This window comes from Heterodontus francisci, chromosome 5, assembly GCF_036365525.1.
Source record: "Heterodontus francisci isolate sHetFra1 chromosome 5, sHetFra1.hap1, whole genome shotgun sequence".
Classification (NCBI taxonomy): domain Eukaryota; kingdom Metazoa; phylum Chordata; class Chondrichthyes; order Heterodontiformes; family Heterodontidae; genus Heterodontus; species Heterodontus francisci.
The window spans coordinates 76,620,979-76,638,233 of record NC_090375.1 but is presented as its reverse complement, the minus strand read 5'-3'; the positions used below and the strand labels follow the sequence as shown (position 1 = coordinate 76,638,233).

Here is a 17,255-nt window from a genome sequence, read left to right as displayed (position 1 = left end):
TTTCCTGTCTGCCAACCAATTTTCTATCCATTGTAATACACTACCTCCAATCCCATGCGCTTTAATTTTACACGCTAACCTCTTATGTGGGACTTTGTCGAAAGCCTTTTGAAAGTCTAAATAAACCACGTCCACTGGCTCCCCCTCATCAACTCTACTAGTTACATCCTCGAAGAATTCGAGTAGATTTGTCATAATGATTTCCCTTTCGTAAATCCATGCTGACTCTGTCCAATTCTACCACTGTTCTCCAACTGCTCTGCTATAAAATCTTTGATAATGGATTCTAGAATTTTCCCCACAGCCGACGTCAAGTGACATAATTCCTTGTTTTCTCTCTACCTGCCTTTTTAAATAGTGGGGTTACATTAGCTACCCTCCAATCTGTAGGAACTGTTCCAGAGTCCATAGAATCTTGGAAGATGACCACCAATGCATCCACTATTTCTAGGGCCACTTCCTTAAGTACTCTGGGATGTAGATTATCAGGCCCTGGGGATTTATCGGCCTTCAATCCCATCAATTTCTCCAACACCATTTCTCTACTCATACTGATTTTCTTCAGTTCCTCCCTCTCACTAAACACTGTGTTCCCAACATTTCTGGTGTGATATTTGTGTCCTCCTTTGTGAAGACAGAACCAAAGTATGCATTTATTTGGTCAGCCATTTCTTTGTTCCCATAATAAATTCCCCTGTTTCTGACAGTAAGGGACCTACATTTGTCTTCACCAATCTTTTTCTCTTCACATACCTATAGAAACTTTTACAGTAATTTTATATGTTCCCGGCAAGCTTGCTCTCGTACTCTATTTTCCCCTTCTTAATCAATCCCATGGTCCTCCTTTGTTGAATTCTAAACTGCTCCCAGTCTTCAGGTCTGTTGCTTTTTCTGGCGAATTTGTATGCCTCTTCCTTGGATCTAATGCTATCTCTAATTTCCCTTGTAAGCCATGGTTTGGCTACCTTTCCCGTTTTACTTTTGCGCCAGACAGGAATAAACTATTGTTGCAGTTCATCCATTCACTCTTTAAATGTTTGCCATTGCCTATCCACCATTATACCTTTAAGTAACGTTTCCCAATCCATTCCATTAAGATTCAGGACCCTAGTCTCAGAATCAACTACGTCACTCTCCATCTTTATGAAGAATTCTATCATGTTATGGTCGCTCATCCCCAAAGGGTCTCACACAACTAGATTGTCAATTATTCTTCTCTCATTACGCAATACCCAGTCTAGGATGGCCTGTTCTCTAGTTGGTTCCTCAACGTATTGGTCCAGAAAACCATCCCATATACACTCCATGAATTCTTCCTCTACAGTATTGTGACTAATTTGATTTGCCCAATCTATATGCAGATTAAATTCACCCATAATTACAGATGTTCCTTTATTGCATGCGTCTCTAATTTCCTGTTTAATGCCATTCCCAACATCACCACTACAGTTTGTGGGTCTATATACAATCCCCACTAACGTTTTTTGCCCTTTAGTGTTTCTCAGCTCTACCCATACAGATTGCACATCGTCAGAGCTAATATCCTTCCTCACTATAGCGTTAATTTCCTCTTTAACCTGCAATGCAACTCCACCGCCTTTTATTTTTTGTCAGTCCTTCCTAAATACTGAATACCCCTGAATGTTCATTTCCCATTCCTGGTCACCTTGCAGCCATGTCTCTGTAATCCTGACTATATCGTATCTGTTTACATCTATTTGCGCAATTATTCATCCACTTTATTGCAAATGGGCAGCGGATGCATAGGAACACCACCACCTGCAAGTTCCCCTCCAAGCCACACACCATCCTGAATTGGAACTATGTTGCCATTCCTTCACTTCCCTTCCTAACAGCACTGTTGGTGTACCTACACTCTAAGGACTGCGGCAGCTCAAGAAGTCAGCTCACCACCACCTTCTCAAGGGCAATTAATGCTGGCCTAGCCAGCGATGCCCACATCCCCCGAACAAATAAAAAAAATGTTTTAAATGGGACAGCTTTCTAATTAAAGTGGCAGGGAGGAACTTAATAAGTTTGAGATTTCTACCTTATAATTCTCAGAAAGACTGTTAATATCAATAAAGGAGAAAGCAAAAGGAGAGTGTAATATCACTGTACCAAAATCATAGGATATGAAAAGGAAGAATGTGCAGGGTTAGGGGAGAAGGCAAGGGAATGGAACTGAGGGAGTAGCTCTTTCAGAGAACCGGTGTGGACACGATGGGCCAAATGGCCTCCTGCGCAGCAACAATTCTGTGATTCTGTGAATAAACAAAAGATGATTGATATTTTTATTTATACAGAACCTGAAATGTTACCATTTCTGCTCATGAAAAAAGATATATTATTTCACTATGACTGATAATTTAAATTTTTTAAGTGTAACCCAATGTCTTTGTGGGAAGCTTTAGATTATCTGAAGTTCATAAGATTTATATTTAATACTTTAATGCCACCTTGTAATCTTATAAGCAATGTCATTTTGAGTTCTTTGTATGGAGACTTTTATTCTTTATATCCCTCTTTCTCTGAGATTTTTTCTGCGTTTTACGACTGTGCTGGCAGGAGTGCACTGTCTTTTCCAGTCCCACTTCTCCGCAGGTCACAACATATATTTTAAAAATGTTTACCCAGTTGCCTATTCAGTCAATCATATACTCTACTCTTTATCCCAGAATAAAATACACCAACCAGGTTTCTTTAATAAGCAACAACATTTATTATAAAACAAGACTTATCCAGTAATGAAATAAAGCATTAACACACAGATTGAAATATGAAAGTTTCCTTTTTAAATTCTACATACACACGCACACACTGAAAAAAGTACAGAATTTCTCTCTGTAGAGATCTGTTTCCAAAAAAAAAGAATATTTTGGCCAAATACTTGTTAATTCTTGAGGGAAAAAAGGGTAGGTATGGAAGGATGTCAGTTGTCCTTTTTTGTCTGATGTCCGGGTATACGGAGACAGGTCACTGGGATTTTTTCAGAAGCAATTCGTTCTAGAGGTGTTGAGAAATCATCTGGTGGGTTTTCCAGGAGACATGTGGCATCGGGGGTTTCAGCCAACATACACTTGAATCGCAGGATTTTCAGCTTCTCAGGAGTGATGCAGCACTAGGGATTTTAACTGTCCCATACTGGATCTTTTCAGGGTTTCTTCAAAGAGGTAGAGAAAGAGGTGTTCCTTTTTCCTTGGCAGGCAAAACCAACTGTCTTCAAAACAGTTTACACCCCAATTGACCAAGACAACATCTCGGAAGCGAAAAACAATGCCTGACCCTCAAAAATCTTGCCTTGTCACTTCTCTGTAAAAATCTCCACCAAGTCACCAAGATTTCTGTTGTTTATTTAGCTTAAGACATGTGACTTCCAGTGAAGGTTGTTTTCATAGCAACATCTTAAGTGTCCCCTCAATGAACTTTAAATAAAGTCCAGCAACTATGAAATATTCAGCCTTCTAAAAAAAAATTAATTTCCACAATTTAAATATAATTCCTCAAAGAATTTTCAACAAAAAATGGAAGCACTTTCATAACATACCTTAATGTCTTGTGAACCTGTACCCCAAATCCTCGTATTCTTCCACAGACCAAGCCTACAAATTGGGTGGTTTTATTTTAATAAAAATATACAAATTGGGTGGTTTTATTTTAATAAAAATAAGTCAACAGATGAAGCCTAATTACAGCTGCCATTTTGTTTCATCTCTCTCTTAATGACATTGAATCCCATCAGCCTCTTTTTAGCCCATTCCCCTATCTTGTGGATATTCCTTTACAGCTTGCTTTTTTTTTAAGAATTAACTATACCTCATGCTTAGGTATCATCTGAAGATTTTGACGCCACTTCCTCTAAAAACCATATCCACGATATTGATGTATATAGTGAACAGACTGAAATTATCACTGAACTATTCTGTACCCAAGAAATTAACCCTGAGGGACACCAGTATCTACAACCAACCTCACTGCACAACTGCCCTTAACTCCTACTCTCTGTTACCAACCAATTTGCTATCCTCCCCCACCCCCTAATTGTCTATCCCTTAATCTTTACAGTTTGTTGTGTGGTATGCTGTCAAAGGTTTCCCTAAAGTCCACGTACAGTACATCCTCTGCATTTACCTCCATCTACCACATTTGCCACCTCAAAGAATTCTGAGATTTGTCAAGCATGATCATCATGTTTGAAATCCGTTTTGGTTACTTCTAACAATTTTTTCTTTATCTAGGTACATGATAATTTCATCCTTAATTAAACACTGGCCTATAATTATCCAGATTAGCTTTGTGTCTCTTTTTAAAAATGGCTACTCTATTGACCACTCTCCAGTCCTCTTGCACATATCCACACTCATTGAGCCCTGAAATATAATTTCTAGGGCATCTGCAGTTTTCTCCCTCAGGATCCCAAGGTGTATCCCATCAGGCTTCTAAATTAGCCTAAATTTTCCTTATCCATTATAATACTGCTCATCTTGCTCTCAACCACTTTAGCATTCAGCTCCTCTGATGTCCTCTTTAATCTTCTGATGTGAAGTGCTTACTAAATACCTCCACCACATTTTGATCATTGACAAATTGACTATCTTCGCCAAATTGACTATCTTCACCTCACAGCTCCAGGGACCCGGGTTCAATTCTGGGTACTGCCTGTGTGGAGTTTGCAAGTTCTCCCTGTGACCGCGTGGGTTTTTGCTGGGTGCTCCGGTTTCCTCCCACCGCCAAAGACTTGCAGGTGATAGGTAAATTGGCCATTGTAAATTGCCCCTAGTGTAGGTAGGTGGTAGGGAATATGGGATTCCTGTAGGGTTAGTATAAATGGGTGGTTCTTGGTCGGCACAGACTCGGTGGGCCGAAGGGCCTGTTTCAGTGCTGTATCTCTAAATAAAATAAAAAAATAAAATAATTCTCTCATTACTGATATACTTGCAAAATACTTTGCTGTTCCTATTGATAGTATTTGAATTTTTTTGATCAAACTCCCCCTCAGCTTTTTTTGTTGCCTTGGCCTTTTTCCTCATATTCTGTTTTAGTTTTTTGTTATTATTATTCGTAGTCCGCATAGGCCTTTTCCTTCAAATTTAATTAATTTCTAACTTCTTGAGGCATCATGAAATTGTAAATAGTTTCCTTTTTAATCAAATGTTATTTATTTTAAAGGCCACTTTTGTTCCACAGATCATTGTTTCAATTTGTCCTTAACCTCACCTCAGCTAACTTGATCCTCCTCTTTCTAAAATCTGACCTAAACGAATCTGGTGTTTTAGAGTATGCACTGAATTTTTCTCTTTCCAGTTAGATCTTAAACCTTATTATACTGTGATCATGACTGCCAAGGTGTTCATCTGTCTGATCTATTTCATTAGTTGTAATCAGATCTAGCGATGCCTCCGGCCTTATAGGCCTACTAACATGCTCTGTACGCATTTTAGGAATTCCATTCCCCTTTCTCCATTTACACTGTCTCAATCGATAAATGGATAATTGAAATCTCCCAGAACCATAATTTTGTTATTCCTTTTCATCTCTCTAATCCGACTGCAGATTTTCCCTTCTATTTCCTCCTCACAATTCGAGGCTTATTAATACATCCGACAAATATAACAAGCCCTTTTTTTTATCTTTGACCCCCAAGCTTATCGACTGACTTTATTAATGGATTGGGAACTCAGCCCATCTGCAGACAGAGATATTGGCAGCATCAGGTACCATCACCAGCTGCTGTTTGTTTGTCAGCTGTTCTGTGCCTCTGACAATACATAAAAGAACTGCCTTTTTATGTATGTATCTGTGTGCTAAAGGCCCTATTGCCTGGACATTATTTAAATCACAATGCTGTTGCCTCACTCGGTATTATAACTTATGTGCAACATATATTGCAGAGCTGATGATGGATGTTGTTCCTTATCTGGGTTTCCCTTTACATTTCATAAAACATTCTATATTGCTATAAATGTTTAGCAGGAATAACAAACATTGTGTAAGTAAATAGAATTATTATACAAAGAAATTAGTGCAAGGTTACATCTGTTTTCAATCTTTTATCATTAAAAGCTGTGATTATAGGTTTTAAACCTTCCTCTGCTGCAAATGGATAGTTTTCTCTAATTGTCCAAGAACGCATTTCTGTAATTCACCTGATTTATTGTAGAAGGTTAAAAATAAAATTAATTGAGAAACCTGTCAGCAAGGAATTATTGAAAGAAGATAAGTTTAAATATCAAACCTATTATTGCAGGTTCTATACTTTGCATGTACTGTAAGATTTGGTGTACATATTCATAACAGCATCGGAAATAGCCAGGAGTAAGCCATACAATACAGCCCATCGAGCCTGCTCTGCCATTTAGTAAGATCATGGCTGAACTTCATCAACTCCACCTTCCTGCCGTATCCCATATATCCCTTGATTCACTTATTGCCCAAAAATATATTAATCTCAGTCTCGAATGCGCTTATCAACTGAGCATCCACTCCCTCTGGGGTAGAGAATTACAAAGATTCAGAGAAGAAATTCTGCTGTCGGGAATGGAACCGGGCGCAAGGCACATCGGGCAGGAGCAGCGGCGATTCACGTGATTCAGCAGCGGCCAGCCAATTAAGCCTAATAAGTTATGACACCCGACCAATTGCGTGGTCAATGTCGGGCCCGGAGGTGGAGAGTGTGGTATCAGGGGTACCTCGGCAGGTGCTGGCTCCATTTTTTCAAGGGCTCTCAGCCCTGCATTGAGCTCTGCACAGTGAAGGCCTGGCAGAGGAGGAGATGATTGGAGAAACAGGAGAGATGGCTGAGAAGAGACCCCAGGCTGCCCCATGCTTCCCTGATGCTTTCCTCCAGGTGCTTTTGCAGGCTGCAAGGGAGAGGAGGGACATATTGTTCCCAAGGGACGCGAGGAGGAGACACGGGAACCAAACCAAGCAGGCCTCGCTCCAGATCGCAGAGGAGGTCAGCAGCTGTGGGGTCACGCCACACTCACGCATTCAGTGCCGCAAGCGGTTCAATGACATCACCTGGGCTGTGAAAGTGAGATGCTTTTAATGCCTTCATCCTCTTCGGCCTTGCATCTGGCGAAGCAGGAGGGTACTTTGGGAGAAGAGGGATCAACTCCTCAGATGTGGGTAAAGGGTCAGGGGATGCAAGTTAACTGACAGCAGCATGGCAAAGTGGCCCTGAAAGGAGGTCCCCTGTCATACCATAATTTCACGAGGTCCCTGGAAAGGGGACACATGCAGGAAGCATCTGTTTGCTCCGGACAGTGGCAGCTGGACTGCCAGCAGCCTATGTGGACGGATTAATGGCGCTGGAGGATCAGCAGCTTCCTTCCTTCTGTCTGCAGGAGAAGATAGCACACAATCGGAGATAGCGAGCCAAGATTGGTGGTGTGCTGCCCATTGTCCATGTCTTGACCCCGATGGAGGAGGCCATGGAGCTGTCTGGACCGCAAAACAGTCAGAACATTGCCAACGGAGAGGCAGGGCAACTTCCCAAGACAGTGAGTAAAGTCACCATGGGGCACAAGGCTGCATCTACAGTGATGGAGCCATGCTACTTATCAGGCGTCCAGTGCCCACAGGGGTTTGCATCGTAGGGGTGTGTGCTATAGCGGGAGGGGAGGCCCTTGACCCTTGCATGTCTCTGTTCTCTCATGCAGGTCAAGCGGTGCCAAATCAGGCAGGCTGCAAGACCGCAGGGGAGCCTGCCTCCTCTGAGGGAGAGGAAGGAGCCTCACAGGGTCCACTGGCACCACATACTCCTGCATCCTTCACCAGCTGGGGACTCCTCTCAAGGTGCTCCCAGTGCAGGCAGCTGCCCCTCTGCCAGTGTCACCAGATCCTCCTTCATCCTCAACAACAGAGGGTGTTACTGTTTCTGTGCAGGAGGCCCTCAGCATTCCGGGTCCTCTAGCCCTAAGGCATTCAGAGGATGACCACCAAGGTCATCCCTAGCCAAGGGGCAGCAAGGGCAGCAGCCGACATTCTCCTCAGCTGACTGCGCTGGGGGAACACCGAGTAAGAGTTCACGTAAGAGAATAAAGACATGCACGTAGAATCACGGGGTTATCGTGAATGCGTGTGTCTTTCACCTGCAAAGGGCAGGCTCTATTGTGAATGTTAATAAATCGTTTCAGTTAAGCATAGACTATCTCCCTTTCTCTTCTGTCAAGCCTTTAGCCCCTTGTTGCAACCAACCCTCTCTGGAGGTGACACAATGTGTTGCGGGGCATCAACTCTGGATCTTTACTGCTCTACATTGTATGAATATTCAATAAGCCACTACATCAAAAAGAATGGAAGGCAACACAGGGCTGCTTAAAGGTAGGTCTTTATTCATCAAGCTACAACCGGCGGTAAGGATCAAAGGAAACGAGAATGTATAAGGCGTCGCAAGCCTCCCTTGCACATATCTCATGGCCACTCTCCTGTTGTCCCTGGCCTGGCTTGCCCATCTTCCCCCTCCGCATCCTCATCGTTCGAGGAGGCAGTCAGCTCCTCACTTTCCTCGGTGCTCATTGGCTCTCTCCTCTGCAGGGTCTGGTTATGCAGTGCACAGCAGACCACAATGATACATGAGACCCTGGCCGGGATCAATCTAGGCACCTGAATCTCATCCTGAGCAGACCAATGACTTACTCCGTGGTAGTTAGCATTGACCTGTGGTAGGTGTTGTATCTCTCCTCTGCATCTGTGTATGGGTTCTTCACAGGCGTCAGTAGCCATGTCCTCAGTGAGTAGCCCTTGTCTGCAAGGATCCATCCCTGAAGACTGGAGGGAGGGCAGAAAAGTTCTGGCTCCTGGGACTGCCTCAAAATGTAGGCATTGTGACAACTTCCCAGGAAGCTTGCACAGACCTGCAGACCTCCATTTACAGTGGTCACAGACCAGTTGTACATTGAGAGAATGGAACCCCTTCCTGTTGATGAAGGCTGCTGGCTGGTGTTACAGAGCCTTGATGGCCACATGCGTGCAGTCGATGACACCCTGCACCTGGGGAAATCCAGCAATGGCCCCAAACCCGATGGGCCTCTCGACCTGAGAGTTGGGATCCATGCAGAAGTGCACATGGTCTCCAGCCCAATTGAACAAGGCATTGGTGACCACCTTGATGCACTGATGGGCCATTGAGTAAGAGATCCCACACATTTCCCCAGTGGATCCCTGGAGTGATCCACTGGCAAGGAAGTTCGGCGCCATAGTGACTTTCAGGGCCACTGGCATCGGATTCCCACCAAGTCCCTTGGTACATAGCTCATCCTGCATCATGGCGCAAAGGTCTGTGACGGCCTTCCTGGAGAGGCAGAATCTTTGTTAGCACGTCCTCTCGGACATCAGCAGGTAGTTGAGCTTCGACCTAGAGCGTACATCCTTCTGCATGGGGCAGCTCCCTCTCCCCCTCTCTCTCTCTTCTGCGCCCTTCTCCGCCACCTGGAGGCCACTGCTGACTTTCCAGTGGACTCACATGTCACTTCGGAGCTTCTGCAAGTGCCTGGACCTCCCTCCCATTCTGCTACACCTCGTCTTCAATGGAGTCCCTGAAAACTGGATGAATGAGGCTGATGAGAGGGCCTCTCCCTGAATGCAAATCCTTCCCTGCCAGCACACCCCACCACCCCCCCCCCCCCCACCACCTGGTTGCCCCCACTTGTGAGCCTTGCCCAGGTGTTACTTACCCTTTGCCCCTCTTGCAATTGCCCTCCCACACTCCGTCCCCACCCCTGCAGCTCAAACAACCTTCTGCTCACGTAATGCCGATACCCTTCCCTCATAACACTGCTAGACTCACGATGGTTGCCCTCCCAGTGGCTTCCCCTAGCCGGCAGACACGCTCTCCCGCCTCCATGTCGCCTGCTTGAAGGAAGTGAGCCATTTGAAAAATCCAATCCAGACCATAAAATCACTTTCAGTTGGCTTCTAAGGTATCTTAATTACCTACCTACCTGTCACATCACTGTCAGAATTCAGCCCTCCATCTTTGCCACCATGAACAAAATTTGGATGGGATGTGAAGTCCAACGTGTCCCATCCTGATTTTGTGTCCCCCCCGCCACGTATTCCTGTTTCAGTATTCTTTATTTCATTCTTATTTCAGATTTCCAGCATCTGCAGTATTTTGCCTTTTTCTCAGCACCTACCCTGTCACACCCTTAAAGAATCTTGTACGTTTCAATAATTTTAACCTCTCATTCTTCTAATCTCCAGAGACTTTAGGCCCATTTTTCTCAATCTCTCCTCATAGGACAGCCCGCTCAGTCCAAGAATCAATCTAGTGAACCTTTGTTGCATCCCTTTTGGGCAATATATCCTTCCTTAGGGAAGGAGACCAAAAATGGACACAGTCCCTACAAATGTGGTATTACCAGCACCCTATATAATTGCAATAAGACTTATTTACTCTTATACTCCAACCCCCTTGCAATAAAGGCTAGCATAGCATTTCCTAATTGCTTGCCTTACTTATTTTTATACATTCCATGGGATGTGGACATCGCTGGCTAGGCCAGCATTTATTGCCTATCCCTAATTTCCCTTGAGAAGGTGCTATTAAGCAGCCTTCTTGAACCGCTGCAGTCCATGTGGGATAGGTACACCCGCAGTACTGTGTCCCTACCTTGCATGTTAACTTTCTGTGATTCATGTACAAGGACCCCCAAATCCCTCTGAATACCAACATATACTAGTCTCTCACCTTGTAAATGTTCTGCTTTTCCATTCTTCCAACCAAAAATAACCCACTTATTCCTACTCTCTATTTTCTGTATGTTAACCAATCCTCAATCCATGCTAATATATTACCTCTAGTCCCATGAGCCCGGGCAACAGGCTCTTGTGTGGCACCTTATTGAATACCTTCCAAAATCCAAATATTCTACATCCAGTGGTTCCCCCTTATCTAACTTGCCAGTTACACCATCAAAATATTTTTAATATGCATATTGTGGATATCAATTTATAGATTTTAGTAGGCAGGTGTGAAGATCATGTGAGTTACCTTTATGCCAGAGTGACCAGTACAATGGATTTTGCAGTAAGTACTGAGCCTAATTTCTTATGCTTCCCTTCACAAATTAATTTGTAATTAATATATTTGAGGCTTTTTAAAATTATAACCAATGTGACAGATCCAGTTTTTCAATCAAATTATGATATGAAGTTGGCTATTTAAAATCGAGGTAAAAACAGACTTAAAAATGAGAAGTCGAGAAGTGTAAATGAGAATTGAGAGCACAGGTTGTATAAATGTTGAAAACTTGAAAGGATTAAAGGTTTAAGTGAATAGTCTGACTTGTTTACATGCCAATAAATAATGCAGTGTTTGCATGTTATATTCACATTTATTGTGGAGATTATACATGTCTTACTCATTAAACAGGCTTCAATATGAAAAGGCAATGAAATATATTAAAAAATGCTAGTAAATCTGTATTTTTGACTGATTTTGTCAGTGTACTCCTTTTTATTGTACAGGCAGTTCTTTGGCTCAAGACAGAGGAAGGCTCCAGGCAAGGATTGAAATGTTAACGTCGGAGATAGAGTCTGTAAAAAAACAAAATGAACAGGACATGAATGCTTTGAAGATAAAAACAAAGATAGTGGATGATCAAACAGAAACTATTAGAAAACTTAAAGAAGTAAGTTTCTCATTCTAAAAACTAAAAACTTTGCCATGAAATTCGGCTCCATAGCGTGTACACACTTCTGCTACAAGCCGCGTCGGATACCATTTTGGTAAAAGCATTAGCGCGCACAGGGAGCATCTGCCAGAAGTATGCAGAGTAGCCAAGTGAAGATGTCAACCAACATGTGACACTATTTGATGCCAGCACTACCATTATGGAATTGAATTCTCCAGGTAGCGCCAACTCTTAAACATGCACAACTGAGCACGTGTTTAGCAGCAGGAAGGCCCAGACCGCACCCCCCCCCCCCGCCCCCCTCCCCAACACCTATTTAACGAAGTATCTTCTGACAATGCAGAGCATGTGCAGAGCGATCGGCGATGTCATCCGTGCGCCCAAACATTTGCCAGCTTGCCAGTATGGGCCCGCGCATGCGCGCGTCAACGTCATCACATAATCACGTTAGACATAATGATGTTTAAGTGTTGCTTCATCCCTCAATGGCCACGATCACCACCTCCATTCCCTCCCATGTTCAGCAAATTAATTGCTGCTTCTCTTCCCTGCTCCCTCCCGCTGTTCTGTCCTGTGCCCATCTGCTTGCTGCTCCATCCCGCCGCTTGCTTCCCGCCTCACCGTGAGCACCCCGCTCGCTCCCACCCCAACCCCCCCATGCTGCTTCTCCAGGTTGCAAGGCAGGGATTGGGCAACGGGAGGGAATGGCGAGAGGACGGCAGCATGGAGCGATGAGCAGTCAGAAGTGGCGGGATGGAGTGGCGAAAAGGCGGGTGCAGGAGGTAGCGGGGAAGAAAAGCTGTGATCACGGGACGCGAGCAGGAAACTGAATGTGGCATTTAAGGCGGTGATCACAGGAGGAAGCAGGGAAGAGGAGCGATGATTATGGGATGGAGCGGGGTACTGTTCGTGGAAGTGGAGGTGGTGCTCACGGCCATTGGGAGGGTTGGGTTCAATTTTTTTGTGTCAAATTGAGCAGTGCAATTTTTATTACTGGAAGCTGCCTGAGACATTGCAGACAGTGACGTTTCTGTCCATGAGGCTGCATTTGTCAATACTGCGCCAACTAGTGGTTGCATTGTCAGCAAACACAGCTGCTTTTTAAATGGCTCATTCACTACTTTCAGATGAGTTGCTGATTGATTTCTACTGGCTGTAGCTGCAATTGTAGAAGTGTTTGGTGATTTCCAGAGTTGGTTAAAAAATCCAGAGGGAGTGGTGGGGCACCAGCTGAAAGACTTTGTCCTGACTTTAAGAATTCTTCACAAACCCTGTTGCTCATAGACATGGGTGCATCCCCCTTGAACTACGTGACGAGGAGAATGAACCGAGGTGACACAGAGCAGACAAGCTGCTGGAAGAGAGAGCAGGAGGAGGGAGTGAAGGGCTGTCAACCATCGTTCCCTCTAAGTTGCGTGATTGCGTGGCCGCCCAGTAACCAAAAGGTCCCACACAGGCCGCGGACATGTTGGCCCCTTTAAGTCACCATACATGTTTGGTCACGCAAGAAAAATTAAAGGGCCCACACACTTAAACGAATCAGCTGCGCACTGCAAAAAGGTACGCTGCTGTCTGCATAGTGTTCAGAGAGCAATTTACCTACTTGAACGAAACGAAAAACGATGTGTCAAATGTCTCCACTAAGGATGTCCTCACTGAAATCTGCTACTTGCTGTACCCATGACTTGGGCCTCAGAGCTGGGTGAGGATAGCATTGTCATGGCTGTGGACTTTTATGCACTTGACTCCTTCCAGGTTGGAACAGTTTGTAACTTCTCCCAGTTTGCCATCCACTGTTGCAGAAGGGAGGTCACTGAGGCTGTGTGGTGCCCAGAACCATTTCATTCTCTCTTGTTCGAAGCAGACAGAGCAAAAATGTGGCTTTGCGAGCATTTCAGACATCTGCACGATGCAGGATGCCATTGACTGCACACACATCACTTTGCAGGCACACATGTCAATGAGATGTACCACAACTGAAAGGGGTTCCACTCCCTCGGCATCCAGCTGGTGTGCGACCATACTCAGCGTATCATGAAAATCAATGCCGGATATCTGATAACAGTCATGATACCTTCATTCTGCAGCAGTCCACCGTGTCATCTGCATTTGAGCTACGGCAACAAACCATAGTGTGGTTACTGAGCAACAAGTACCATGGCTGGAATTTTTTCCTCGGCGGATGGGAGCATTTTGCGGTCCCCAGGCCTTTAATTGGTTTGAGGCAGGAAGTCCCGCCTAATGGAGCTGCCGGCCAGTCAGAGGGCCGGCAGCTCTCTGTCCCAGCAGCGCCACCGGGAGCAGTGGCCACTGCTGGGGCTTAGATGGAAGATGTCGGGGAGCCCGGAGAATGGGTAAGGTTTTGCGGGGTCAATCGGTTGGGCCCTGTTGAGGCAAGGATGGTCAATTAGGGGGACCGGGGGGGCGTGTTGGGGTGGTTGGGGCATCGGGGGCAGCCCTTGTCGGGCACAGGGTGCCTGATCAGGAGGCTGTTTCTCCCCCCCGCCCCCAACCATCAGAAAGCCACCTACTTTTAGCATCTGGCGGCGGGCAGATGCGCTTAAGTGGCTGTTAACTGGCCACTTAAGGGACTTGATTGGCCTGGGGAGGGTGGGCCATTTTTTGCCGCCACCCCCTGCATAAGGTGGTGGCGGGAGCGGGTCAGGAAGGGCCCCTGAGCCTCCTGCTCCATTTTACCCCACCCACCCCCTGCCACCAGCCCGCTCTTGGGGAGGGGGTAAAACTCCAGCCCATGAGTACAGTCAGTCTATCCTCAGTTATAGATTCTAGCAATTTCCTAACAATAGATGTTAGGCTACCTGGTCTATAATTCCCTGGTTTCCCCCTCTCACTTTTAAATAGCGACTGTCGTGTGCAATTTTCCAATCTAAAGGAATGGTTCCTGAATCGAGGGAAATTAGAAAGATTATAGTTAGGGCATCACTTCCTACAAATTTCCTGGAATCAAAACCTGTGGATTTGTCATTCTTTAGTGCCATTATTTTCATTTTTGTTAATTTGCTTATGTTTATTTTCATGAGTCCCTGAATTAATATGGTATGAAATAATTTTTGTTAAATTTGTGCTAAAAGATAGTTCCGGAAAGGAACTTGTGAAAGCAGTTCAGTCTCTGAGGTTAACATGGCCTACATAAAGGCCTGAATTTTCCCTCCAGGGCGGGAAACAGGAGCTGGGACTGTTTACAGGTCCTGAACCTGCCCTCGGGGGAAACAATTACTCGTTGGAGTTTTGACCTGGGCGCCCCCTTAATTGGGCATGGAGACAGGTCCCTGCCCAATTAAGGGCAGCGGGCACGTTCTCGAAGCTGGAGGGCTAATCAGAGGCCTTCCAGTTTCAGAGAAGCAGCCAGCTGCAGTAAATTGTAAATAACTGAGAGGGTGCTTCAAAAGGAAGGTGCCTTCTCAGCCGCTTCTTTAAAAAAATTAATAAAAAAATAGAGAAAGCAGCCAGGCCACCACTGTCAGGAGGAGCCCCTCTACAGCATGACCTTTGGCTGCACCCCCACCCAATTAGGCAGGGAGGGCCTTTAGGCCTGCCTGGAGTGCTGACACCCCACCCTACCACTGGGTGCCCACCTCCAGGCAGTTGAACTGCCCCAGTCTGCCTCCTTCAGCCTAGTTAACCAGGCTCTTAATGAGCCTGAATGCCCGTGCGCTTCATTGGGACGGGCGGCCTTTCCGGGCCCCGAACCCACGTCGACCAAAAAGGCCAAAGTCGGCAACGGGGTCAGGAAACCGGTACGCTGGCTGACCTTGCAATTTCGGGCCCCATCCAACTCTGTTCCTGAATTCGGCATGGTGCAAAAATTCAGCCCCTATCTGAACCTCTTGATAGAATAAGATCTCTGTACCTGGAAAGATTAAGGCTTGAAATAATAGAAGGATACAATCTGACCAGATAAGAATCTTGATAATGGAGAGGGTATAATAGGCTGGATGACCCTGCCTCATTCCTGCACCTTGTTCTAACTAAACACTGTGAAATAGAGTTTCTGCTTTGACCACAATCGGCAATCATGGCACAAATTGCACTGGTTTCCAAAGTGAAGTTACACAATTGGACCTCCTTGAAGGCCTGTAAACAGGCACAATTAGTGGAAACCTTCAAGGTAATTAATTTGATCTGGGAGCTCAGCTAGTTTTGTGGGTGGTTCCTGCTTCCAGCACAAAGGATTGTTGAAACTCGATTTGTGCTGGACATGACTTGTGTTTGAAATTCCTCAATCTTTTGTGCTGGTTTGGTTGATTTTGCTTGAATTACCCCAGAAAAATCAGTGCAGCCTCACGGTAATGAGAAATGCCTCAGTTTTGGATCAAAGTAATAACTTTTAATAGAAATGTTCTAGTGTAAGTAATTTAATGATGAAAGACAATACAAATGATATTTCTGTAAATTATATCTCATATTTGGGAAAGTTCTAAAGAATCATTGATTTGAGATCTAATTCCCACTTTTGCGTAGAATATCTGAGGCTAGTAGCGCCTATTAAAGCAGATATGGTTGTGGTTTGCCCTGCATCCTGAATAGCCACTAAAACACAAAAAAAAATTTTCGCCCTTACAGGGTTTGCAAGAGAGAGATGAACAGATTAGGAAACTTCGTGAGGAAAATCTGCAAAATAAAAGAACCTTCCAAGAGCAATTAGAGGATGAAGCTGCAGTATCACAAGATCTGCGAGAGAATATAGAGAGACTTTCAGAGCGCAAAAAAGAACTAAAGCAGCAACTTGAAGAAAAAGAAGCTGAGCTGGAGGAAACAAAAATGGCCTTTAGGTAAATGCTAAATGTTGGTACTATTACCACAAAAATATATTCTCAACTGAATAATGTTGCAATGCTCTATTTTCGTTTTCAACATTAATTAGTTTCACTGTCGTCAATGATATTGGGTCAATTACATTAAATTTCAAACCTTCTCAAAGGAAGGATTTTTTAATTATAAAATTTAGTTTCTAGTGCCATACTTCCAGACACCTCCCATACTTGAAATTCACAGCAATACATTTTTGTGACGTACTTGTACAGTATCTGCAAAGGTGTTGAAGCTGGCAAAAAATCCACTCAGTAACCTGTCTTTCCCGAATTTTTCTATCTGCAATTATTCATTTTCTTTTTCTTCATTGGTGTCATCTGATCTTTTGCAGCAACTTTTCCCTACCCTACTAATTAGTTCCTTGTCTGTACCAAAATGGCATTATTCCTTTTGCAAACTTCATCTGTTATATTGAGATTGGAGTATAAGAGTTAAAAAATCTTACTGAACTGTTTGAGACCTTGGTAAGACCATACCTAAAGTACTGTGTACAGTTTTGGTCTCCTCACCGAAGGAAGGATATACTTGCCTTAGAGAGAGTGCAACAGAGGTTTGTTAGACTGATTCCTAGAATGAGGGATTGTCCTATGAGGAGAGGTTGTGTAGACTCGGCCTATATTCCCTAGAATTTAAAAGAATGAGGGAATCTTCATTGAAACATATCAAATTCTTAAGGGGCTTAACAGAGGAGATGCTGAAAGGATGTTTCTCCTGGCTGGGGAGTCTAGTCTCAGAATAAAAGGTTGGCCATTTAGGACTGAGATGAGGAGAAATTTCTTCAAG

At 44.4% G+C, this 17,255-nt stretch overlaps 1 protein-coding gene across 4 annotated transcripts in view; it reads left to right on the top strand.

The window, feature by feature from the left end:
* lrrcc1 (leucine rich repeat and coiled-coil centrosomal protein 1) overlaps nucleotides 1-17,255 on the top strand; it is a 222,160-nt gene that overhangs the window by 192,518 nt on the left and 12,387 nt on the right. For all 4 annotated transcript variants that reach the window (XM_068031666.1, XM_068031668.1, XM_068031667.1 and 1 more), the window contains 2 exons: nucleotides 11,473-11,636; nucleotides 16,224-16,432. In XM_068031666.1, the coding sequence (XP_067887767.1) occupies nucleotides 11,473-11,636; nucleotides 16,224-16,432 (373 nt within the window). The remainder of the gene's footprint in view (nucleotides 1-11,472; nucleotides 11,637-16,223; nucleotides 16,433-17,255) is intronic.